This window comes from Hemiscyllium ocellatum, chromosome 19 (assembly GCF_020745735.1).
Source record: "Hemiscyllium ocellatum isolate sHemOce1 chromosome 19, sHemOce1.pat.X.cur, whole genome shotgun sequence".
NCBI lineage: Eukaryota > Metazoa > Chordata > Chondrichthyes > Orectolobiformes > Hemiscylliidae > Hemiscyllium > Hemiscyllium ocellatum.
The window spans coordinates 70,059,550-70,087,333 of record NC_083419.1 but is presented as its reverse complement, the minus strand read 5'-3'; the positions used below and the strand labels follow the sequence as shown (position 1 = coordinate 70,087,333).

The 27,784-nt window shown below is 42.2% G+C and overlaps 1 protein-coding gene across 4 annotated transcripts in view; it reads left to right on the top strand.

The window, feature by feature from the left end:
- Positions 1 to 27,784, top strand: part of LOC132825028 (lysine-specific demethylase 7B-like) — a 97,362-nt gene that overhangs the window by 32,116 nt on the left and 37,462 nt on the right. For all 4 annotated transcript variants that reach the window (XR_009645739.1, XM_060840031.1, XM_060840032.1 and 1 more), the window contains exons 8-14: positions 770 to 857; positions 7,163 to 7,269; positions 10,097 to 10,188; positions 11,129 to 11,218; positions 13,396 to 13,620; positions 13,709 to 13,833; positions 14,690 to 14,841. Coding sequence is in view for 3 of the 4 variants with exons in the window: in XM_060840031.1 (XP_060696014.1) it covers positions 770 to 857; positions 7,163 to 7,269; positions 10,097 to 10,188; positions 11,129 to 11,218; positions 13,396 to 13,620; positions 13,709 to 13,833; positions 14,690 to 14,841 (879 nt within the window). In the remaining variant the exon portion in view is untranslated. The remainder of the gene's footprint in view (positions 1 to 769; positions 858 to 7,162; positions 7,270 to 10,096; positions 10,189 to 11,128; positions 11,219 to 13,395; positions 13,621 to 13,708; positions 13,834 to 14,689; positions 14,842 to 27,784) is intronic.

The window sequence follows — 27,784 nt, the reverse complement described above, 5'->3', positions numbered from 1 at the left end:
TGTAGAGCTGCTTGAGTGTTGTAGGAGCTGCACTCTCACAGGCAAATGGTGAGCATTTTATCACACCCCTGACTTGTGCCTTGTAGATGATGACCAGGCTTTGGGGAGTCAGAAGGTAAGTTACTCACCATAGTATTCCTAGCCACTGACCCGCTCTTGCAGCCACCATGTTCATGTGGCAGGATCAGTTGTGTTTCTGGTCCGTGCTAGCCCCCAAGATATTGACAGTGGGGGGATTCACCATTGAATGTCAAGGGATGGTGATTAGATTGTCTCTTATTGGAGATGCGCATTGTTGACACGCTGTGGCAAAAATGTTACATGCCACTTGTCAGCCCAAACCTGGATGTTGTTCATATTTTGTTGCATTTGAACATGGACTGCTTCAGTACTCGAGGAATTGCGAATGGTGCTCAACACTGCAATCATTGGCAAACATCCCCACTTCAGACATCATGACTTCAGGAAGGGAAGTCATGAATGAAGCAACTGAAGATGTTTGGGCCCAGTTCATTTCCATGAGGACTGTGTGGTAGTCACTCTTATCAATACTGTCACGGACAGATGCATCTGTCATTCAGGCTACACCCCGTCATCTAAAATGATTTCAACTGCCACCATCACTTTTTCAATATGACATCTTGCTGTTTGTGCTTCGACCCCAGTTTGTCCTTTGCCCTTTTGTTCAGGCTCTGTTTTAAGCCAAGCTTGAAGAATAATTCTATCCTGATTTGCCCAGTTTTTATGGAGGTTTGTCCTCTTTCCCTAGGCTGGATTCATGCTGTCCTCACCTCCAAGGATTGCATGGCTTTCGGTGGAAACTTCTTGCACAACCTCAACATTGGCACACAACTCAGGTGGGTGGCTTTCCTCTATGTTCATTCACGTGTCCTCTTACTGCATACATAGAATAGTACAGCACAGGAACAGGCCCTGTGCTGACCATGATGCCCATTCAAAACTAATCCCCATCTGCCTATACATCCCTCTATTCTCTGTCTGTTCATGTTTCTGTCTAAATACCTCTTAAACTCTGCTATTATATCTGCTTCTACAACTTCCCCTGCTAGTGCATTCTAGGTACCTCTGGTGAAAAAACTAAATTCATATATCTCCGTTAAACTTTTCCCAGTTGCTTATACTCCCTAGTGTTTGACATTTCTACCCTGGGACAAAGTCTTCGATTATATGCCTGATCCACACCCCACATAATTTTATGTACTTCTATCAGGGCACTCCTCTGCTTCTGACCCGCTCACGAAAACAATCTAAGTCTCTTTATAGCTAACATGCTCAATTCATGCAAAATCTTGGTAAATCTCTTTTGCACCCTCTCCAACACCTCTACATTCTTCCTATAGTGCAGCAACCAGAACTAGGCACAGTACTCTAAATGTGGCCCGACGAGCGTCTGTAACTTGACTCACCACCTTTTACACTCAGTACCCCTACTGATGAAAGCAAGCATGCAGTATGCCTTTCTTTTTATCAGCTTATTTGTTTGTGTTGCCACTTTCAGGGAGCTAAGATCTTGGACCCCAAGATCTCTGTGTATTAGTGCTCTTAAGGTCATGTTATTTGTTGTATTTAGCCTTCCAAAATGCATCGCATCACACTTGTCCAGATTAAACTCCATCTGCCATTCACTGGCCAACTTCCTCACTATTCACAACTCCACCAGTTTTCGTCTGCAAACTTAATAATCAGACCACATATATTTTCATCCAAATCATATATAAAGGTCTCAGCACTGATCCTTGTAGAGCCCCACTGGTCACATACCTCCACTCAGAAAATCATTCCTCCAAAACTCTTCTGTCTCTGATGACTAAGCCAGTTTTGTATCCCAGTTATCAATTTACAAAATTGATCCTGTATGATTTAATCTTCTGAACCAGCCTACCATGAGGGACCAAGGTACAAATGCTTTAGTAAAATCCATGTAGACAATGTCCACAGCCCTATCCTCATCAATCATTGTGGTCATTTTCTGAAAAGAAAAACTGCTTAGTAAGTCCTGCCCCTAAGAATCCTCCCTATCACTGATTTCTCACTGTAACAGAACCTAACAAGAAGGCAGGACTGCAGCTCCACATTTGAAATGGCCTGATCCACAAATTCCTTGCTTGGGCAAAGTACTGAATACAAAAGCTGGAACTATACAAGTCACTGGTTAAGCCAAAGCTGGAATTGTACGACCAGTTCTAGTCATCACATTTGAGTAATTATTTCCTTCCTGTGATGACAGTACAAAGAAGATTTGCAACAATGTTGCCTGGGCGTGGAAATCACAGCAATGAGGACAGACTGAATAGGCCCGTTATTTTCCTTTAGAGCAGAAGAATCTGAGGAAAAATTTAATTGAGGTATACAATATAATGAGAGGCTTAGATAGAGGTGACCCAAATCCCCTACTGGAGAAATCAATAATCAAGAGACACAGTTATAAGGTGATTAGTGAACATAGACACAAGAGAAGGCCATTTGACCCCATCAGCCGGCTCCACCAGTCTGTCTGATCATCAGCTCACTACCCAAATTCCACTTTTCCATATCCTTTTGATTCCTTTAGCCACAAGAGCGATATCTGGCTCCTCTTTTGGCAATGATTTTGCCTCAACTGCTTTCTGTGGCAGTGAATTCCATAGGCGCATCACTCTTAGGGTGAATAAATGTCTCTTCCTCTCACTCCTCAAAGGTTTACCTCTTATTCTTAAACTATGATCCCAGGTCCTGGACTTGCCCACTATTAGGTTAGATTCAGGAAGAATGGTCCTATCTAAAGAGAAAGTGAGGACCGCTGGTGCTGGAGGTCAGTGTCAAGAGTGTGGTGCTGGAAAAACACAACCGGTCAGGCAGCAAAGAAGGAGCAGGAGAATCAACGTTTTGGGCATAAGCCCTTTCTGGTGCCCGCAACGTCAGTTTTTTTTCTCCCTGCTCCTCAGATACCTTTCTAGCACCACACTCTCCACTCTAACCTGTCTAATCCTGCTAGAATTTTATATATTTCTATAAGATCCCACCCCATTCTTCTAAACTCCATTGAAGACGATCCTTACCAAATCTATCAGCTTATCTTCAGAAAGAAGGGCACAATTAAGGTCCCAAAAATATTGGGGACATGAGGTCTAGTGAGAGGGGGGAACTAAAGGAAATCAGTACTAATAGGGAAATAGCATTGGAGAAACCAATAAAGGCCAATGAACCCTAGGGCCTTTATAATATGCATCCCCAGAGAGCTAAAGAATGTGGCTTTTGAAATAATGGATGCACTAGTCGTCATCTTCCAAGATTCTATTAACTCTGGAACCATTCCTATGGATTGGAGGGTTGCTAATGTAACGCCACTACTTCAAAAGGGAGGTAGGGATGAAAACAGGAATTACAGACCGGTTACCATGAAGCCGATCATGTAGAAAATGCTAGAGTCTATTATCAAGAGATTTAGTGGCAAATTACTTGGAAAACCTTGATAGAGTTAGACAGAAACAGCATGGATTTGTGAAAAGGCAATTATTTAACAAATCTCCTGCAATTTTTTGAGGATGTAGCTAGTTGAATCGATAAGAGGAGCTACTAGATGTGGCTTTCTCGGACTTTCAGAAGACATTCAATAAGGTTCCACATAAGAATGTAAGGCATGTAAAGTTAAAGCACATTGATTGGGGTAGTGTACTGATGTGGATAGAGAACGAGTCAGGAAACAGATGGAATAAACAGGTCTTTTTCCAAGTGGCAGGTGAGTGGGGTGTTTCAGGGATCAGTCCTTGGATCCTTGTTATTCAGATTTATGTTAATAGTTTAGATGAGGAAACTAGATGCTTTAAACATGATACAAAGCTGAATGGGAGGGTGAGCTCTGAGGTGGATGCAGAGATGCTTCAGTGAGATAAGAAGGGCTTATGTCTGAAACGTCGAATTTCCTGTTCCTTGGATGCTGCCTGATCTGCTGCGCTTTTCCAGCAACACATTTTCAGCTTCAGTGAGATATAGACAAGTTGAGCGAGTGGGCAGTGCATGCACATGCAGTATAATGTGGATAAATGTGAGATTATTTACTTTGCTGAAAATAGGAAAGCAGCTTATTGTTTGGCAATTGATTTGGAAAGTTAGTGGTGTTATGAAACCTGAGTGTCCTTGTATGCCAATTCCTGGAAATAAACATGCAGGTGCAGAACATGGTGAAGAAGGCAAATGGTGTGTTGACCTTCGCAGCAAAAAGATGCAAGTACAGGAGCAGCGATGTCTTGCTGCAGTTTTCAGGACCTTGATGAGACCACCTCGGGAATACTGTGTACAGTTTTGGTCTCCTTGTCTGAGGATGTTCTGGCTGTGGAGTGAGAGCAATGAAGGTTTCCTGGGATGACAGGATAAATGGTGCATAGAGGCTGGATCAGTTAGGACTGTTTTCACTGGCGTTCAGAAGGATAAGGTGGGGAGGGGGTGTGGGTATCTCAGAAACCCACACAATCCTAATAAGATTAAACAGGATAAATGCAAGAAGTATGTTCCCAAATATCTCTGAGTCCATAACCAAAGGTAACAGTCAAAGGTTACAGGGTCGACCATTTAGGACTGTGAGGGGAAATTCTTTCACTGATCAAGTGGTGAGCCTGTGGAATTCCCTGACACAGAAGCTGTTGAAGGCAAACCATTGAATGTTTTCAAGACAGAATTAGACATGCTTATTGGGGCTAACGGGACTAAAGAGTATGGCAGAGAAAGTAGGAACTGGGTATCGCGTTGGATGATCAGCTGTGATCATAATGAACGGTAGAGTAGACTTGCAGAGCTACTGCACCTATTTTATATATTTTTTTTAAGGTTTGAGAGTAGATCTGAGGATGAGAAAGATCAACTATGAAGATAATTTGGAACTGTTTTCCTTGGAGTAGAATATGCCATGAGAGAATTTGATTCAAGTTTTCAAAATCATGAGAAGGCTGGACGTTTGGGAGAAATGTGCTCAGAAGAAGAATCACCTCAGACTGAAGCATGAACTGTTTTTCTCTCTGAACAGATGCTGCCAGACCTGATGAGTTTCTCCAACATTTTTCTGTTCTTATTAGGGAACAACTGTTGCCCCTCAAAAGGATCAAGAATAGGCGCTTTCAGGTTTAGATTGAAATTAGGTGTAGATTTTTGATCGTCAAGTACAGGAGTCCAGTGAAAAATGTATAACGTTGCTATACATGGTGCCATCTTAGGTACATGTACCTAGGTGCAGAATTGTAAGAACAAGATAGAAAGAACAAAGTTAAAAGCTAAACATTACAGTACTTCTTAATGTTAAAGAAATAAAGCTAAAAGTCAAACATTACAGTCTTTCAAAAGTGTTTAGCCACATTGGGATTGCACTACCCTTAGGGCTTGATTATCTCCTCTTTGCCATGCTTTCCCTGCATAGTCAATTCCAGGATTCATTAGATTTGAAGTCATTTGCTGATGAAGTAAATTTGATGTGAGAAAAATGTTTTGCACAGCGTGTGGTTCAGTTCTGGAATGCAATGGTCAAAAGTATGTTGGAGAAAAGTTCAGTCAAAGCATTCAGGAGACCACTGGGTAATTACTTTGTTAAAAATCTTATGTGGTGTTGCTGGGAAAGGGCAGGGATGTGGCACCAAGTCATGATACTCAATGAGGGAGCCATTGCAGACATTTCTGCACCAGAGCAATTCAGTATGGCCTTTCCTCAGAGCTGAGAACCTTGTGTTCCTTAGTAGCATAATACAAATTTTATTATTTTGTAACAGTTTCACATCATGCCCATACTGCGCTGCAGTTTCGCAAGTCATCTTATAACTTGCCGATGACCAGGATGACAGAAGCTGGCAGTGAGCATTAGGAAGGCATCTGATGGTCAAAAGTTTAGTGCAGGTTTGTTCTGTGTTGGTGTAATTGAGTGACCAGATGGGTGGGGATTGGAAGAGTGCTCGAGCCACATAAATTGGCCAGTGCTTGATGGGAACAGTTGAAATCTGTGGCCGTTAAACTCTTGTCTTGCTGATCATTTGGGTGAAGCAAAAGACAGTGTGAACCACATTCAACCTCCACCCCCAACCATTACCTTGTCACAGGGAGTAAACTCGGAATGATTTGGAACTTAGGAAAGCTTTTTAGATTAGATCCCCTACAGTGTGGAAACAGGCCCTTTGTCAAGTCCACAGCGACCCTCCGAAGAGTAACCCACCTAGACCAATTTCTCTCTGATTAATGCACCTATTGTCAATTTAGCATGGCCAATTCACCTGACCTGCACATCTTTGGACTGAGAGGAAACCAGAGCACCAGGGGAAACCCACGCAGACAAAGGGAGAGTGTGCAAACTCCACACAGTCGCCTGAGGCTGGAATCAAACCCGGGACTGTGGTGCTGTGAGGCAGCAGTGCTAACCACTGAGCCACCGTGTTGCCCCAAGCTATAAATATATCTAGGTTCCCCTTAAATGCATTAATGCTATTCATCCATAGTCTGTGGTATCTTATCAGCTTTCTTTGCAAAAAACAGTTTGTTTGGAATTTGTCATTAGATTTTTTTTGGGTGATTTATATTTAGTTTACAGGCTCTTGTACTCTTTTATTAAGATAGAACATTCTCTTTTATATTCGCTAAAACTTTTCATAATTTTAAAAATTTGTTCTTGGACACCCCCTCAGTCTTCTATTTTCCTGAAATGTATCACCACACATTTCTGGGTTTTCCTTGTCCATTTTCTTTGTACCCTCTCCGCTGCCTTTGGATCTTTTTTTCAGTAATATGGCAGCTAGAACTACTGCCATATTCATGAGTGGTTTGAGCAAGGTTCAATACAAAGCTGCTTTTTGACTTTCATTCTTTAGAAATTAAACCTGTGCATGGTTTGCCTTTCTCAATGGCCTTGCTAACGTCATTCAGTTTTTAGATTGAAGATCTTTGTACCAGGTGTTTTTGTCTTTTCATCAGAACTGCCCCTGAAACATTGATTTTGTTTCTGTCCTCAGATGCTGCCAGTTATGCTGAAAGTTTGAGCCTTTTCAGCATTTTCTTTTTCCGGTTTACAGATTTTACTTTTTGTGAATGGATCTGGAGGTCTGTTTTCTTTAAGCCCCCCCACCACTTCCCCAAACTCCGTCAGGATCACTTCAGGTTGAAATTTATTTCTCATTGTCATTCTCACTCCCAGGGTATATGAGATGGAGAAGAGGCTAAAGACTCCGGAACTTTTCAAGTTTCCATATTTTGAGGCAATTTGTTGGTATGTGGCAAACAGTCTTCGGGAAACTCTAAAAGGTAAGGGATGTAAATGAGAAGGAAAATATGCTACTTGATTATTTCCTGTGTTGCACCAAATGGTAGGAGGAAACTTTCTAATCATGAATGTGAGGAATTTTACTCTGCTACAGCTGTCTCGTAACTCACCAAACAAATGGGGTGAATTTTGGAGAGGACGAGTTTGGCAACTGCAAGATACCTCTGCTTGAAGTTGACAATGTGAACACCTTTCTTCATTTATAATGTTAATCCCTTTATTTGAAACCTTTTATAGAGTGCCCTGTTTTATTTGCAGGATGATGAAGATTTGTTTGCTTACTGTTTAAATTTAATTGTTGGGGTTGTACAGGATTTTTAGATTCAAGCTTGAGGTAGAGAAATGTGAAGTGGTATGTTTTGCTGTGTTGAAAACTGAGATAATTACACAGCAGTGATGTATTAAAAGGAGCAGAGTGACTGAGTGGCTCAGGTACAGAGATTTTTAAAGGTAAGGCGACGTCGTGAGAACGGCTCTTCATGGGATCCTAAATTCAATAAATTATGACCAGACACCACAGCATGGAGGGAGTGCTAAATCCATATAAATTGAGTATTGTTGGAAAATACATCTTGTTGAAGCTTTTAGTCTTACACTCCAGACCACCATTGTGAAGAGGAGCAATATTTTGTAACGTGCAAGAAGATGCACTGATTTGTTTACAAGGAGCCTTTGATTGGTTGAGATATTACATAGAGCATAGAACATAGAAAAGTACAGCATAGAACAGGCCCATTGGCCCACAATGTTATGCCGAGGTTTAATCCTAATGTAAAATATAGTAATTTAACCTACGCACCCCTCGACTCACTGCTATCCATGTGCATGTCTAGCAGTCGCTTAAATTTCCCCAATGACTCTGCTTCTACCACCACAGCTGGTAACGTATTCCATGCATTCACTATTCTTTACGTAAAGAACCTTCCTCTGACTTCCCTTCGATACCATTCTCCTAATATCTTCAAACTATGACTCCTCGTACCAGTCAATCCTGGGGAAAAGTCTCTGGTTATTGACTCTACCTATTCCACTCATTATCTTGTACATCTCGATCAGGTCTCCTCTCTTCTTCCTTCTCTCCAGAGAGAAAAGTCTGAGCCTATTCAACCTCTCTTCATACGGCAAGCCCTGCAGTCCACGCAGCATCCTGGTAAATCTTCTCTGCATCCTCTCCAAAGCCTCTGTATCTTTCCTATAGTAGGCGACCAGAACTGGACACAATTAGATTACTTACATTGTGGAAACGGGCCCTTCGGCCCAACAAGTCCACACCGACCTGCCGAAACGCAACCCACCCAGACCCATTCCCCTACATTTATCCTTTCACCTAACACTATGGACAATTTAACATGGCCAATTCACCTAACCCGCACATTTTTGGACTGTGGGAGGAAACCGGAGCACCCAGAGGAAACCCACGCAGACACGGGGAGAATGTGCAAACTCCACACAGTCAGTCGCCTGAGGCGGGATTTGAACCCGGGTCTCTTGCGCTGTGAGGCAGCAGTGCTAACCACTGTGCCACTGTGTTGCCCACAATATTTCAAGTGTGGTCTCACCAGGGACTTGTAGACCTGTAGCAAAACCTCGCGGCTGTCAAACTCGATCCCCCTGTTAATGAAAGCCAAAACACCATATGCTTTCTTAACAACTCTATCCACTTGGGTGGCAACTTTGAGGGATCTGTGTACTTGCATACCCAGATCCCTCTGTTCCTCCACTCTGCCAAGAATCCTGTCTTTCATCCTATATTCAGCATTCGAGTTTGACTTTCAAAATGCATCACTTCGCATTTCTCCAGGTTGCAAAGTGATGCATGACCATGGAAAATACACTACTTAGAAGCTAACTAACAATTAACTGCCAAGCTCTGTTTAAATTTAAACATGGGCTGACTCCTTCAGGCAATGCCTTGACTGATGAACCAAAAATGGTCATTGTTTTTATAGTTGAAACTGCCACAATGTGTATTCTCTGCAAAGAACAAGACCCAGTGTTTTAATATCTGTAGCTTCCAGTACGAGCCAGACTGGTGGTCTTAAATTGGTTCTCAGCATAATGCCTGGCACACTTTGTTTTATTTAACAAATACTGTTGAATCATGAAAGCAGAACTGGTGATGGTCACTGGTTTTATTTGTTAAAACATGGGCTGGTTGAATGCAGTCAGTGCCTTGTTTGGTGCAAACAGCTGAAGATATGAAGTTTTTGATGTGATGTATAGTCTTTGGAATGTGCAGCCTAAATATCTAGCATCACATCAGCACTGAACTTTATATATCTCGTTACTAATTTGTGATCAACAGAACGTCATCTCAGTTTGTTACCACTTGTCAGCATTTTCCTAGTTCAATATGCCATGTTGATTCTCCTTGACTTTGGTCTTGTGAATGTCCTGGTGAGTGCAAAATAAAAAGCTTGATACAATATTTGTTTTTCCAGTTTTATTCACGTTCTGTGCTATCAAATGACCAAATCTGTATGAAACATTGGTTAGGTCACAGTTTTGGGCATGTTGGCTTTGTAAGGATATCAGTGCCATGTTATTTGCTGAGATAATACTGGGTGGATAAGCTTTAGTCTTGACAGTTATTAAAATAATTTTTCTAATGGAATGAAGGAGGTTGAATAAGAACCTGATCAAATGAAAATGGATTATATATGGATTAATGAAGGAATGTGTTTGGTTAGTTGGCTAGTGTGTGGGTACACCAACTTTCTTTTTACATTGATGTAATAGCAATAAATAAATAGCATTCTTGATTTATGGCTAAGAAAGTAAATTTCTCTTCTTTGGTTCTGTGTTCAGAAATGCGAGAGGACAGTTGCCAACCACAGGAATACCTCATAGAAGGAGTCAAGGCACTAATCCCCACACTTAAATGCTGGATTCAGAAAGAGGTACAGTTTTGATAAAAATATCAACTAACTAGACAAATAGGGCAAAATAATTCAGATATTGGATTTCCAGAAATATAAACAACAGCTGGGAATACTCAGCAAGTCAAATAGCAGCGTCTGCGGACAGAGAAATTGAATGAATGATGAACATAGAATAGGACTGCAGAACTGGTGATAAGTTGGTAATCTTTAAGATCTATGAGAGGTACCAAAGAACTGGAAAGTGAATAAAACACTCTTTTGGTCAAGCAAGGATTCAGGGGAATGCTGAACCACAGGATATCAGTTTTACATCTTTGGTGGGTAAGGCTTGAAAGCCTTCCAAGTAGGGTCAAAAGAAAATTTGAACAATTGAGGATAGAAAATAGCAAGTCAGGTTGGATGCACTTTCTGACTGGAGGCTGGAAGGCAGTGATGTTTCCCAGCTCAGACCCAGCACCTCCTAGGGTACATATTACTGTTCAAGCGTGAAGTAAAATTTCAAAATTTGCCTATGATACAAAATTTGGAAGTGAGGCTGATGCCCACTGACTCCAATTCAAGGATAAAATAGTGAAATGTACGAGCATATTGAATTTAACAAAGAAAGTGTAAAGTCATTCACTTCAGAAGGGTTTGGGAGAACCAAAAACATTTAGTTTCATGATTCTAAAGTATGCAGGGGCAACGGGTCACGTTGACTAATAACTCTGTCTGTCCCTAGCTCCCTTTTAAAACTATGAGCCGCTGTTTAAACTGACATCAGTATTTGTAGTCTGAGAGTTTGGGAAATTATTAGCAGAGCTTCTGTTATTTCTTTTCTTGCTTCCCTTAATAGCCTTGGATGTGTTTCATCTGGGGGTGGTTCTGGTCAACATGCTCTCGGTTATTCCTGTAAGGGTGGCACATTCATTTAAGAACACTTTTAAAATCCTCCTTTTTGTGTATGTTCTGACTATAGGGCTTGATTGACCGCCCATATGAAATCCCAGATCATATCAGACCAGGGCAGCTGATCAAAGAACTCAGCAAGGAAATTCGCTTTGTGGAGGTAAAAGCAGCAACAACTTAAGTTGACCTGTTGGAGCACTAATTGTGATGGTGTGAGTTTTGTTAGGCAGGAAGGACAGAAGGCAATGGTTCTCTGCAAAATCATTTTCTTTGTACACTGATGTAACTTGCCTCTCTAAACTTCAGGTAACATTGCAATTGAATTATAAGGTCAACCTTGTAAATCATTGCAAATAGTCTCTGATTGTCCTATTTTGTAAAAGGTAGAAGCATCGCGATAGATGAGATTCAAATTTTGAATTCAAAACCAAGTTCACTGAACTTGACTGTCAGAATCGTAAGAACAGGAACAGGCCAGTCAACCTGTTGTTCTGCACTGCCATTTAACATGGTCATGACTGACAGACCATTTCATGGCCTTTTACCCATATCCCCCTAATAACCCATTACACCATTGATAATCAAACATTCATCAATTTTGACTTTAAATAAATTCAAAGACTGAGCATTTTTAAAGCGTGGTGGGGTAGATAATTCCAAATGGTCACAATGTTCTTAATAAAGTAAGTCTCTTCATCTTGGTCTTAAATGCCATCCCCCTTATTTTTAAATTATGTCCCCTTGTTCTAAACTCCCCAGTGTGGGGAAGCCTCTATCCTGCCTAATCATTAAAGGTTTTTTTAAATAAGTTTCAATGAGGTACAGCTCCTATCTTGTACTTTTTTATCTGTCACCTTATTGAATGCCTTCTTGAAATCTAAATACACCACATCTGCAAGTTTCCCCTTATCAACTCTGCTTGTTGTATCTTCAAAGAGCTGCAGCAAATTTGGCAAACATTAAGCTCCATTTTTAAAAAGCACGTTGACTGTTTGATTGCTTCAGGCTTTTTAAAATATTATGCCATTTCTTCCTTAATAATGGACTGTAGCATTTTTCAATCAACAGATGTTGGATTACCTAGTTTTATGCTTTCTGTCTTCCTCCATCTTGAATAGAACTATCATATTAGCAGTTTTCCAATCCATTGGAATTCTCCCAGAATAAGACCATAAGACATACGAGCAAAAGAAAGCCGTTCAATGTTATCATGTTTGATCTGATAACCGTCACTCTACTTTCTTGCCTTTTCCCCGTAACACTCTTTCTTGGCTGATTAAAACTCTGCCTGTCTCAGTCTTGAATGTACTTAATGACTCCGCCTCAACAGCCCTCTGCGGTAACGAATACCACGGATTCACTATCCTCTGAGAGAAGAAATTCCTGCTCATTTCTGTTTTACATGTACGACTACTTAATTAGAGATAATGCCCTCTGGCTCAAGACTTTTCCACAAGGGGAAACATTCTTTCTTCTTCTACCCTGTCATGTCCCATAAGAATCTCCTATGTTTCAATAATGTCATGTTTCATTTTTCTAAACTCCAATGAGGTACAAGCCACATCTAATCAGCCTCTCCTCACAAAATAATCCTTTCATAACTGTTATCAGCCTAGTGAACCTTCTCTCCAGGGCCAGTATATCTTTCCTTAGGTCAGAGTCCAAAGCACTTCACAGTAGCCTGACTCATGCCTTGTATAATTATAGTAAAATCAGCGTACTTTTATTCTCCATTCCCTTGAAATGAAGGCTAACATTCTGTTTGCCTTCCCCACTATCTGCTAAACTTGGATACTAGTTTTTTGTGACTCACGGACACTCACATCTCATTGATCTTTAGTTTTCTGCAATTTTTCTACATTTAAGTAAAGTTCAACTCCTCTATTCCTCCTGCCAAAGTGCAAACTCTCCCATTCCTCCTTTTATGTTCTGTCTGCCAAATGTTTGCCTATTTGCTTAACCTGTCTGTATCTCTCTACAGACTCTTGTGACATCCTGGTCACATCCTTCCAATGTATTTTTATGTTGCCAGTTATGGAACATTTTGTCCTAACAATTCCACTATCTCTGTAAAAATGTCCTTTTAAAACTCTTGAATGCAGGCCATCAGGTCTTGACAACTGCTCTTCCTCCTGAGCATTTTGAAAGTTCTGCTTAAGTGTCTGTCACTGTGCATTCACTGACTTTCCCCTGGAATTTCTCTGGAATTTTCCAGAGTATAGATGACTACCAACTGTAATCAGTGTAGAGATTTATTTGGATGATCCTTGTGCCTTCACGTTCTCTGTATCGAGATCTCTCTTTTTTTGTATAAAACTTCTGCATTTGTTTCTGCAGGAGATGAACACAGGAAATAAACCCGTAAAGTCTCAGGGAATCACTGCCACAGTGCCAGCCACACGAGTCACTCAGGACAAAAGTTCTCCCTCCACTGTAAGCCCAGGCAAGCGGAAATGCAGGAGGCTGAGAGACCCCTCAAACAGGATACACTCGGACCTGGACATTCTGGAGCTCCACACTCGAGCTGTGTTGAAGAAAATGGAGATGGCCCAGTGGGGTGAGGTGGGTGGTGTACAACTCAGCACTTCATCTTTAACATAGTGTAACAAATTTCCCTACTAATGTATCTATGAATGTGTTTCATTAATAGGACAATATGTCTAGCTCCACATTGAGAGTAAAGATCAGCAAATCCTCATCACCATCTTCAGGAGCTGAGAAAGGCCCCAGTGACAATAACTTGCAATTGGTGCTTTCAAAAGGGAGGATTATTAGGTATGTGCCAAGATGTAGAATATTATAAGTATTAAAAGATCTTGCATTGAAAATAGTTCCACTCCTTCATCCATCTTCCTAGTTTGCCACTTCCTGTGGACCTCAGCAGCATATCCACGGAACATAACTGCGGGAGCATTGGAACCAAGGCACAGCACGTTGAGAGAGCTTTGTGTGTGAGAAGCACAGACAGACAATTTGGCCTTTTGTTTTATCTGTGCCAGCTCAATTCTTGATCGCTTCACCTTAAATTCACCAACTTCTCTTATTGTAATGTTGTATTTGACTCTGCTTCAAATCTTTGTCCATAACAGACATGGTGGTCTCCTACCTCAATCACTCTTTGTTGCACATATTCCAAACTACAAAACTGTGTTTAGGAAAGTTCACTTAGCCCCTCTCCCTCGCTCCTTACTTTGTGAAAATTGAAATTCCTTGTCACTGTTAGTCAATTGGCTACAAAATGCATTGCATTAAAAAGCTGAATTAAATCTCCTCTTGGGCTGATCAGTTCTAATATGCCATATCTCATTACCTTCCTGTTTGAATATTGAAAGAGGTTTGAAACACTTTTACCTGTTGCTTGGCCGTCCTGCGTCATGCATTGCCTGGCACAGCCAAATTTAGCTGGGCACTGATTTACGTACCCATAAATCTCAAGGGGAAGCCAAAACTGAGTCCCACTTAGCAGCAGCATGTCTATGGAACATAACCGCGGGAGCAATGGATGGTCTTTTTCCATCTTATGCTATATTTAGGAAATCTTCTCCTTTGCTTCTTTTGACCCCCATAAATGCATTCTGGTGTGTGTTCCCACTCACTGTTATAACCTGTTGAATTTTTTTTAAACCTTCAGTCATAACAGGGATGAGTTAGAATTCGATCAATGCAGCACAGACAGTGAAGCTGAAGAAGAGGACCAGTCAGATGACCGGTGTAATAAGCTACATGAAGCAGATAGCTCTGATTGTGAGGACGAGAAATTAGAATCTGAAAATCCATTGAACAGTAAGTCTGTGTACACATCCACTGGACTTGATTAAAGCAGTACCTTTGATTATGGCGTTTTTAACCTGCTCATGACATAAGACCATAAGATTGGAGTGGAAGTAAGGCCATTCGGCCCATCGAGTCCACTCCACCATTCAATCATGGCTGATGGGCATTTCAACTCCACTTACCAGCGTTCTCCTCGTAGCCCTTAATTCCTCGAGACAACAAGAATCTATCAATCTTTGCCTTGAAGACATTTAGCGTCCCGGCCTCCACTGCACTCTGTGGCAATGAATTCCACAGGCCCACCACTCTCTGGCTGAAGAAATGTCTCCGCGTTTCTGTTCTGAATTGACCCCCTCTAATTCTAAGGCAGTGTCCACGGGTCCTAGTCTCCTCGCCTAACGGAAACAATTTCCTAGCGTCCACCCTTTCCAAGCCATGTATTATCTTGTACGTCTCTATTAAGTCTCCCCTCAATCTTCTAAACTCCAACGAATACAATCCCAGGATCCTCAGCCGTTCCTCATATGTTAGACCTGCCATTCCAGGGATCATCCATGTGAATCTCCACTGGACACGTTCCAGTGCCAGTATGTCCTTCCTGAGGTGTGGGGACCAAAACTGGACACAGTACTCCAAATGGGGCCTAACCAGAGCTTTATAAAGTCTCAGTGGCATATCTCTGCTTTTATATTCCAACCCTCTTGAGATAAGAGACAACATTGCATTTGCTTTACATAGAAGAACATAGAAGGATACAGCGCAGTACAGGCCCTTTGGCCCTCGATGTTGCGCCGACCGAATCCTACCTAACCTATACTAGCCCAATAACTTCCAAATGCCTATCCAATGCCCGCTTAAATGACCATAAAGAAGGAGAGTTCACCACTGATACGGGCAGGGCATTCCATGAACTCACAACCCGCTGTGTGAAGAATCTACCCCTAACATCTGTCCTTATACCTACCACCCCTTAATTTAAAGCTATGTCCCCTAGTAACACCTGACTCCATTAGCGGTAAGAGGTTCTTAGTATCTACCCTATCTAAACCCCTAATCATCTTATACACTTCTATCAGATCTCCCCTAAACCTTCTCTTCTCCAATGAGAACAGCCCCAAGTGCCTCAGCCTTTCCTCATAAGATTTTCCTACCATTCCAGGCAACATCCTGGTAAACCTCCTCTGCACTCGTTCTAAAGCTTCCACATCCTTCCTATAGTATGGCGACCAAAACTGCACACAATACTCCAGATGAGGCCTCACCAGAGTCTTATACAACTGCAACATGACCTCAGGACTCCGGAACTCAATTCCTCTGCCAATAAAGCCCAGTACACCATATGCCATATGCTTTCTTAATCACGGACTCAATCTGCATGTTTACCTTTAGAGAATCCTCGACTAGCACTCCCAGATCCCTTCGTACTTTGGCTTTACTAATTTTCTCACCATTTAGAAAGTAGTCTATGCTTTTATTCTTTTTGCCAAAGTGCAAGACCTCGCACTTGCTCACGTTAAATTCCATCAGCCATTTCCTGGACCACTCTCCCAACCTGTCTAGATCCTTCTGTAGTCTCCCCACTTCCTCAGTACTACCTGCCTGTCCACCTAACTTCGTAAAGACATGACTGGCTAGGCTATCATTTATTGTACATCCCTAATTGTCCTGAAAAGGGGGTGGTCAGCTGCCTTCTTGAACTTTACAGCACCACAGTGCTGTTGGGGAGCTCTAGGATTTTGACCCAGCAACAGTGAAGGAATAGTGATTATTGTTCCAAGTGGGAATGATGTATGGCTTGAAGTGTTACTTGCAGGTTGTTATTTCATGCATCTTCTGCCCTTCTCAGTTGAAGAGGTTGTTTGTTTGGAGCATTTTGTAGGTGGATGCTTGCTAAGTTACTGTAGTGCATCTTGTTGAGAGTGGATGTGGTGCCAATCGAGCATACTTTGTCCTGGATGGCGTCAGGTATCTTCAGTGTTGTTGAAGCTGCACTTATCCAGGCAAGTGAAGGGTATTCCATCAACTTCTGACATTTGATGTGTAGATAATGGACAGCCAAGAAGTACTCACTGCAGAATTCCCAACTTTTGACCTTCTCTAGTCTATGGCTGAAACAGTTCAATTTCAAGTCACTCATAACCATGGGGAAGTTGAAAGTGGGAAATTCAGTTATTGTAATGCCATTCAATCTCAAGGTAAGATGTTGGATTGTTTCTTTGTTGAGATGGTCTTTACCTGGCTCTTCATTTAAACATGGATTGTTTCCATATCTGAGGAGTCATAAATGGTCCTGAACACTATAATTATTAGTGAACATCCTCGCTTCTGACCTTATGATGGAGGGAAAGTCATTGATAAAGAAGATGAAGATGGTTGCACCTCAGACCACTACCGTCAGGAATATGTTGGGTATTGTTTCACATTGCTGGGTAAATTCCAGCATAGAGTTGAACTGAAACAGCTTGACTAGGGGCATTCTGCTGTCATGAGCTTAAACAGACCAATGCTAACTAGAATACTTAGCTGACACTTTGTACCAGAAGTTACAAAACAATAGGATGCTGATAATGAATTGGTAGGAGTGGAAACGGAAAAGATTGTGGGTGAATGGGGTGAAAGTTGATTGAAAAGTTGACAAATATCCAGAATTGTGCTGATGAGTGGCAAATAACACTCGTGCCACACAAATGCCAGGCAATGGCCACCTCCAACCAGAAATGACCTTGACTCTCTATCAACATCCTGGGGGTTACCATTGAACAGAAACTCAATTGGACTTGCCCCGTAAACACAGTAGTTACAAGAGCAAGTCAGAAGCTAGGAATAATGCAGCAAGCAACTCTCCCCTGACTTTCCAAAGCCTGTCCACCATCTTTCAGGCACAAGTCAGAAGTGTGTTGGAATACTTCTCTCTTGCCTGGATGGGTGCAACTCCAACAACACTTAAGAAGATTGACACCATTCAGAACTAGACAGCCTGCTTGATTGGCACCACATCTACCATCTTCAACATTCAATTACAAATGGAGGGACTGCTGGGTGTGGAGTTGGGAGGGACTGCTGAGTGATGGTGGTTCGATAGAGCAATTGCAGATAAATCATGGAGGAGTGGGAAGTTGTTCCTCTTTATTACACCACTCTGGAATAAAAATCTTTTGGTTTTATCAGTGGTCAGGGAAGAAGCTGAGACTGCGAGTGTGGTTGGAAAGGAGACTGAAGGGTAGAAGTGCAGGAGCCTCAACTTTGCAATTGTCCCAATAGTTTTGAGGTTCTTTCATTTTGTCTGGATGAGAGTGAGGTCTGCAGGTGGTTGTTCTAAATGATCATTGCACTGTGGTATAGGAAGCTATTCGAGTAAGGGCAGTAAAAGACAGTCTTTTGTGGTCCATGCAGGTACCACCAACAGGGAAGAACGAGAGAAGCATTTCTGAATAGTCAGTGTAAAGTGAATAGAAACTAAGACTAAGTCATTTGTTCCTTCAAGCTTGCTCCTAAAAAAAAATCAACTTCATGTGATCACGGTTGATCCTCCAGCTCAATACCATATTTCCACTCTCTCCCCATAACCATTGATACCTTTAAAATCGAAATAAAGTCTGTCTCTTTCTATAATATGTTCAGTGACTTGGCCTCCACAACTTTCTGTGATTAGAGAATTTCATAGATTCACTACCCTTTGATTAAAGAAATCTTTCCTCCTCTTAGTCCTAAATGGCCTACCCCTGTCATGAGACTGTCTGCCCTGGTTCTGGACTCCATTGTCAGGGAGAACTTCTTCACTGTCCAGCTGTGTTAGAATTCTGTGCATTTCAGTCAGATTCCCTAAACTGCATTTCAATCAGATTGCAGGCCCGATTGAAAGAAACTCTTCAAGAACAATCCTGCCATTCCTAGAACTAGGCTAGTGAGCCTCCGCTGCACTCCCTTCCTTAGGTAGGGGGACTAAACCTGCAACAACCAATCCTGGGGAGTATTGCTGAACAAAAAGACCTTGGAGTGGAGGTTCATAGTTCTGTCAAAGTGAAATCACATGTAGATTAGATAGTGAAGAAGGCATTTAGTATGCCTTCCTTTATCGGTCAGAGCATTGAATGTAGGTGTTGGGAGGTCATGTTGCAGAAGTACAGTACATTGGTTGGGCTACTGTTGGAATATTGTGTACAATTCTGGTCTCCCTCCTATCAGAAGGATGTTGTGAAACTTGAAAGGGTAGAAAAGATGTACAAGGATAGGCTGGAGCTCTTTTCTCTGGAGTGTTGGAGGCTGAGGGGTGATCTTTATGGAGGTTTATAAAATCTTGAGGGGCATGGATAAGGTAAATAGATAAAGTCTTTTCCCTGAGATGGAGGGGGGGGGGGGGGTGGTGCTGGTGGTGAGGGGTGTCCAGAAATAGGTGGCATATGTTTATAGTGCGAGGGGAAAAATTTATAAGGGACCAAAGGGTCCCTCTGTTTCACACAGAGGGTGGTGTGTTTTTGGAATGAGCTGCCAGAGAAAGTGGTGGAGGTTGGTACAATTAGCACATTTAAATGGCATTTGGATAGGTATATGAATATAGGGTTTATAGGGATATGGCCAAGTGCTGGAAAATGGGACTAGATTAGGTTAGGATATCTGGTTGACATGGACGAGTTGAATCTAAGGGTTTGTCTCCATGCTGTACACCTCTATGGCTCTAATGCTATAGGTACATGGTTTGGAGGAGCTGGTGTTGAACTGGGGGGGATAAAATTAAACATTTCACAACACCAGGTTATAGTCCTAGCAGGTTTATTTGGAGACACCAGCTTTTGAAATTTTGCATCTTCATCAGGTGTTTCACAACCACCTGATGGAGTGCTTCGAAAGCCAGTGCCTCCAAATAAACCTGTTGAACTATAACCTGGTGTTGTGATTTTTAGCTATAGGTGCAGTCTCATCAAGTCCTTGTATAACTGCAGTAAGGTAGTTCTGAACTCACATCCTGTTGCAGTGAAGAGTAAAATACTATTAGCCTTCTTGATTGTTTGTTACATCTGTCTGTTTACTTTGAGTCTGGCATACAAGGGCACCCAGATCCCTTTGTATGTCCACACTTCCCAACATATAACAATTTATATAATACTCTGCCTTTTTGTTTTTCTCACAGAAATGTACAGCTTCACATTTGTCCATGTGTTACTCTATCTGCCATGTGCTTGCCCAAATCGCTTAGCCTCCTAGTCGCCGCCTCCTACATCTCAATCTTGCCAAGATTTGTGTCATCAAACTAGAAAATGTTGCATTTGGTTCCCTCATCCATGTTGTTTATAAAATATTTATTTGTAAAGCAGTGATTATTGCAATATCTTAGTAGTCACTACTTGCTACCCAGAAAAAGCCCCATTTATTCTCACTATGCATTCCCTGTCTGTTGACCAATTATCAATTTATGCCAATATATTAACCGCCATCCCATGTGCTTTAACTTTGCCCACTAATGTCTTACAAGGGACCTTATTAAAAGCCTTCCGAAAATTCAACAAATACACATGATGATAAATAAATCAAATTAAAAACCCTATCGTCCTGGTTGGCAACTTTGAGGGATCTATGGATATGAATCCCAAGATCCCTCTGTTCCTCCACACTGCCAAGGATCCTGCCTTTAACCCTGTATTCTAAATTCAAATTCGACCTTCCAAAGTGAATAACTTCATACTTTTCCAAGTTGAACTCCCCCTGCCACTTATCAGTCCAGGTCTACATCCTGTCAATGTCCTGTTGCAACCAACAATGGCCCTCCACACTATCCATAACTCCACCAACCTTCCTGTCATCAGCAAACCCACTCTTCCATTTCCTTAAGTAGTTCCAATACCGTACAGCCTAGATGGCCTCCTTCAAGGACCGCAGACTCCCCCCAGACGTGATCGACGATGCCCTCCACCGCATCTCCTCCACTTCCCACTCCTCCGCCCTTGAGGCCCGCCCCTCCAGCCACCACCAGGACAGAACCGCACTGGTTCTCACCTACCACCCCACCAACCTCCGTATACAGCGTATCATCCGCCGTCATTTCCGCCAACTCCAAACGGACCCCACCACCAGGGATATATTTACCTCCCTTCCCCTATCAGCGTTCCGCAAAGACCACTCCCTTCGTGACTCCCTCGTCAGGTCCACACCCCCCACCAACCCAACCTCCACTCCCAGCACCTTCCCCTGCAACCGCAGGAAATGCAAAACTTGCGCCCACACCTCCTCCCTTACCTCTCTCCAAGGCCCCAAGGGATCCTTCCATATCCGCCACAAATTCACCTGCACCTCCACACACATCATCTATTGCATCCGCTGCACCCGATGTGGCCTCCTCTATATTGGGGAGACAGGCCGCCTACTTGCGGAACACTTCAGGGAACACCTCTGGGACACCCGGACCAACCAACCCAACCACCCCGTGGCTCAACACTTTAACCCTCCCTCCCACTCCACCGAAGACATGCAGGTCCTTGGACTCCTCCATCGGCAGAACATAACAACACGACGGTTGGAGGAAGAGCGCCTCATCTTCCGCCTGGGAACCCTCTAACCACAAGGGATGAACTCAGATTTCTCCAGTTTCCTCATTTCCCCTCCCCCCACCTTGAACTCAGCACCGCCCTCCTAACCTGCAATCTTCTTTCTGACCTCTCCGCCCCCACCCCACTCTGGCCTATCACCCTCACCTTGACCTCCTTCCACCTATCACATCTCCATCGCCCCTCCCCCAAGTCCCTCCTCCCTACCTTTTATCTTAGCCTGCCTGGCACCCTCTCCTCATTCCTGATGAAGGGCTCTGGCCCGAAACGTCGAATTTCCTGTTCCTTGGATGCTGCCTGACCTGCTGTGCTTTAACCAGCAACACATTTTCAGCTCTTCCATTTCCTTATCCAAGTAATTTACAAAACTGAGCAGAGATCCCAGAACAGATCCCTGTAGAATACCACTGGTCACCAAGCTCCAGATTGAACACTTTACATTTACCACCACACTTTGTCTTCAATGAGCCAGCCAATTCTGTACCCAGACAGCCAAATTTCCCTGTAACCCATGCCTCCTTACTTTCTGAATGAGTCCACCATGGGGAGTCTGATCAAATGCCTTGCTAAAATCCATGTACACCACATCCACTGCTCTACCTTCATCAACATGTTTTGTCACATCCTCAAATAATTCAATCAGGTTTGTGAGGCATGTTGATTATCTCTAATCAAACTATGGTTTTCCAAGTATTCATAAATCCTGTCTCTCAGAATCCTTTCTAATGCTTTTGCCCACCACTGATCTAAGACTGACTAGTCAGTAATTCCCAGTAACAGAATTATCTCTGTTCCCTTTGTTGAACAAGGGAATAACATTTGCCATCCTCCAATCATCTAGTGGACAGTGAGGATGCAAAGATCATTGCCAAAGGCACAGCAATCTCTTCCCTCACTTCTTGTAGTAACCTAGATTATATCCTATCCTGCACAGGGGATTTATCTGTCTTTCTGTTTTTCAAAATTTTCAACACATCCTCCTTCCTGACATCAACCTGTTCTTGCATATTAGTCTGTTTCACGCTGTCATCTGAAATATCAAGGTCCCTCTTCGTAGTGAATACTGAAGCAAAGTATTCATTAAGGACCTTTGCTACATCTGATTTCAGGTGCAGGTTCCCTCTAGTATCCCTAATTGGCCCAACCCTCACTCTGGCCATTCTTTTGTTCCTCATGCATGTGTAGAATGCTTTAAAGTTTTCCTTAATTCTACCTGCTAAGACTTATTCATGCCCTCATCTAGCTTTCCAAAATCCATTCTTCAGTTCCTTCCTGGGCTAGCTTGTAACCCTTAAGTCCTATCTGATCTTTGCCGCCTCAACCTTGCGTAAGCTTCCTTCTTCCTCATGACTAGATGTTCCACATCCTTTGTCACCCAAGGTTCTTTCAATCTACCTATTCCTTCCTTGCCTCAGTGGGACAAACCTGTCCAGAACTATCAACAAGTGCTTCCTAAATAACCATCACATTTCTGTCTTACATTTCCCTGAGAGCATCTGTTCCAAATTTAGGCACTCTAGATCATGCCTAATAGCATTGTAATTCCCCTTCCTCTAGTTAAATACTTTCCCATACGGTCTGTTCCTATCTGTCTCCATGATTATAGTAAAGGTCATGGAGTTGTGATCACTGTCACCGAAATGCTTTCGCACAGAGAGATCTGACAACAGGCATGGTTGGTTGCGAAGCACTAAGTCAATATGGCCTCCCCTCTAGTTAGCTTATCTACATAATCCATCAGGAACCCTTTCTGGACACACCTGACAAAAACTGCTCCATCCAAGCTATTTGAACTAAGTAGGTTCCAATCAATATTAGGGAAGTTAAACTCACCCATGACAAAAACTCTGTTACTTCTGCACCTTTCTAAAGTCTGCCTCCAGATCTGCTCCTCTGTGTCTGTTGCTGATGGGGGCCTGTAGAAAACTCCCAATAAAGTAACTGCTGCTTTATTGTTTCTGACTTCTACCCATTCTGACTCCCTGTAGAGAAACACTCCTTGATGATTTCCTTTTGTGCAGCTGTGTTACTATCCCTGATTAGCAATGCCACACCTCCACCACCTTTATCTTCCCCCCCGACCCCATTCTTTTTGAAACGTCTAAACTCTGGAACATTCAACAACAATTTTACCCTGAGATATCTACGTCCAGTACCAGTAAGCACAGGCGGGATGAAGCATAAAGGAAGAACTAATGATAATGCATGGCAGAAATCATGGGAGATTTGAATTATTACTTAGGTTGGAATAATTAGATGGGAGAGGTTAACCTAGATGAGGAATATGAAGTTTCTGAGAAGAGCATCTATTCGATTCTTCCAGAATGGAGACTATACTAAGATTGATTTAATGATCAAAAAATGAAGGCAATCCTTGTGTTATGGACCAGACCAGACCTATTTTAAGAAGGTATCCTAGACCCTAACTTTTTCTTATTGTAAAGGCAAATGTAAAGTGATGTGTTCTAGATGCAATTCGACTAGTCAAACTACTTGATATTACGCAAAATATAATTTACTCAAACATAATATTTCAAATTCAAAAGAAAGAAGAACTTAGAATAACTTACCTCTATTGGCGAAACTTAACAGGTTAATAGACACAGTTACTAATACTAATTAACTGTTCCAATATAGGAACATTCTGTAAACACATCCCTTGGCAAAATTTAGAAAGTAAATTTGTCTCTCGGGTAACTCAAACCCATGAGGAAAGACATCAAGAGAAAATTCAGAGAGAGTAGCAGCCGGGAGACCTTTACTGCAGCTTCCAACCCTTTTCAGACTCCCAACAGCAGTTGCTTAAAAGTAAACCTGAAAAACTAGAAATCCTGGTCTGCGAGAGCTCGACTAGAAATCCTGCTCTGGCTGCGTCTATTGTTCCAACTTTTCAAAACAAACTTCAAGGCCTCACAAGCTGCTTATTACCACAGACTGCTCACAACCTCTTGTTCAATCTCTTTCTTTAAAAGAAATCAGGACAAAATACACCTCTTAAATATACTGTGACACTGGGGCGGCACAATGGCTCAGTGGTTAGCACTGCTGCCTCACAATGCCAGGGACCCAATTTGAGTCCCACCTCAGGTGACTGTCTGTGTGGAGTTTGCACATGCTCCCTGTGTCTGTGTGGGTTTCCTCCCACAATCCAAAGATGTGCAGGTCAAGTGACTTGGCCACACTAAATTGCCCATAGTGTTAGGTGCATTAGACAGGGGTAAATATAGGGTAGGGGAATGGGGCTGGGTGGGTTACGCTTTGGAGGGTCACTGTGGACTTGTTGGGCCGAAGGGCCTATTTCCATACTGTAGGGAATCTAATCTAATCTAAAGGCATAGCATTGTTGCATTTGGCAGCAGCAATCATAATGAATTTTAAATTGAGTCTGAGGAAGAGAAGGGTTGGTCCAGTACTATTAATTGGAACTCGAAGCCAGTTATGAAGGCATGAAAAGATAACTAGCTAAAGTGAACCAGCAAATTAGATTAAGGAATAGATCAATAAAGATGTAGTGGTAGATATTATAGGAAGATATGTCAGAATAAGCATGATTAGATGTGTTTCAATAAGAAAGAGAAATTATAAGGGGAGAACCAATCATCCATGCTTAGTTAAAGAAATTAAAAATAGTATCAAATGTGGGTGGCAGGTCAGAAGATTAAACAGAATATAGTAAGTGGATAGTGAGATAGTTAATGCTTTGTTTTAAATCTTCCTCCATTCTCTAGGTTTGGAGAATGTTCCATTAGATTGGAAAATAGCAAATGTTTGTTCAAAAATGTATGGAAACTGGAAACTATTGACCAATTAGTTTAACATCTGTTAGGGACAATTCCAGTTGTTACTAGAAAAAATTTAGCAGAGAACTTGGATAAGTTCAAGAAAATCAGGCACAATCGTTATGATTTTGTGAAAGGGAAATAATGTTTAACCAATTAATTGGAGTTCTTTAAGGAAATATGCTTTGAATTAAGTGGAATTGGTGGATCTGTTTTATGTAAATTTCAATAAGGCATGTAATCAGATGCTGCGTCCAAGGTTACTGTAGAAAATAAAGCTCATGGTGTAGGGGATAACATTTGCATGAATAGACAATAGCTAGCTATTAGGAAACATACAAGTGGCTCATTTTTTGATTGGTAAGATTGAACAGTACAGCACAGGAATAGGCCACCATGTCTCTGCCAACCATGATGTTGTTCTAAACTAATCCCATCTGGCTGGACATGCTCTGTATTCTTTTATTTCTTGACTGTTCATGTGTCTGTCTGTCTGAGTACCTCTTAAATTTTGCCTATTGTATCTGTTTCTATCACCTCCCTGGTAGCACACTTCAGGCACTTACCACTTTCTGCAGAAAGAACTTGCCTCGCATATTACCTTTAAACATTTCCCCTCTCACTTAATCCCATGCCCCTTAGTATTTGACATTTCCACCCTAGGAAAAGGATTCTGACTACCCACCCTATGCATCCCTCTCATAATTTTATATGCTGTGTCAGGTCTCCTCTCGGCCTCCTGTACTCTAGCAGAAACAATCTAACGTTGTCCAACCTTTTTTAAATTCGTTCATTGGACATGGATATTTCTGGCTGGCTAGCCTTTTATTGCCTGTCCCGAGTTGCCCTTGAAGGTTGCTTTGCACTGCTGCAGTCCTATACTTTCTCTCATCTGTATGGCCAAATTCACACTAACTCCATTTACAAATTTGCTGATGATGCCACTGTCGTCACATCTCAAAGATTAACAACTTAGAGTACAGGAAAAAGAGAGCTTCCTGGTATGGTGTAAAGACAACAATCTCTCCCTCAATATCAGCAAAATGAAGGAGCTGGTCATCAACTTCAGGATGTGGAGTGGAAGTGCTGAGGTAGAGGTAGTTGAGACCTTCAAGTTCCTAAGATTAAATATCACCAACAATCTGTCCTGGATCAGTGGTGCTGGAAGAGCACAGCAGTTCAGACAGCATCCAATGAGCAGCGAAATCGACGTTTCAGGCAAAAGCCCTTCATCAGGAATCAATCTGTCCTTGTCCATTCACATTGCTGCTACAGTCAAGAAAGCATACCAATGCATCTACTTCCTCAGTAGGCTAAGGAAGTTCAACAGATCCACTGTGACTCTCAGTGATCTTTATAGATGACCATAGGAAGCATTCTGTCTGGATGCATCACACCTTGGTATGGCAACTGCTCTTTCCAAGACTATAAGAAATTACAGAGAGCTGTGAATGCAGCCTTGTCCTTCTTGAAAACTAGCCTTCCTTCCATTGACTCTGTCTGTACTTCCTGCTGCCTCAGGAAAGTAGCCAACATAATCAAAAACCCCTCCCACCCCAGTTATACTCTCTCCCACCCTCTTCCATCAGGCAGAAGAAACAAAAGCTTGGAAACAGATTCAAGAACAGCTTCTTCCCCACTGCTATCAGACTTATGAATGGACCTCTCATAGTAGAGTTGATTTTTTTTTCTCTATAGCTGTGTTGCATTCTGATCTGTTTCTGTGTACCTATGTAAGGTATGATTTGGCTGGATGACATGCAAAACAATATTTGTCACTATGTTTTGGTATCTGCGAGAATAATAAATAAAATCAAATTCCAGTCCACTTGCTGTAGGTTGACCCACAATGCCCTGAGGAAGGGAATTCCAGGATCTTGACCCAGCAATAGTGAAGGAATAGTGAAGATATGTTTCCAACTCAGGATAGTGAGTGGCTTGGAGGGGAACTTGCAAATTGTGGTGTTTGTATGTATCTGTTGCCTTCTTATTTCTAGATGGAAGTGGTTGTGGATTTGGAATGTCCAGAGATCTTTGGTGAATTTCTGACCTGCATCTAGTAGGTAATGCACACTGCTGCTTTTGGAGTGGTGGTAGTGGAGGGAGTGGATGCCTGTGGATGTAATGCCAATTAAGCAGGCTGCTTTTTCCTGGCATTTTGGATGTTATTGGAGCTGTACTCATTCCAGGCAAGTGGGGAGTATTCCATCATGCTGTTGACTTGTGTCTTGCATATGGTGGACAGGCTTTCAGGAGTCAAGAGGCAAGTTACTCACTGCAGTATTACTAGCCAATGACCTAATTTTATAGCCAGTGTGTTGATGTAGTGAATTCATTTGAGTTTCTGGTCAATGGTAATCCCCAGAATGGTAGGAGTGGGGGACTCAGTGATGTAAAACCATTGAATGTCAGGGGTAGTGATTAGATTGACTGACTACAATTGAAGGTAGTCATTACCTAGCAATTGTTTAGCACAAATGTTACTTGCCACTTGTCAGCCCTTGCCTGGATATTGTTCAAATCTTGTTGCATTTGAACTGCTTTCGTATCTCTAGAGTTGCGACTGGTGCTGAACATTGTGCAATCACCTGCGAACATCCCCACTTCCTCCCTTATGAGGGAGGAACTTTAATA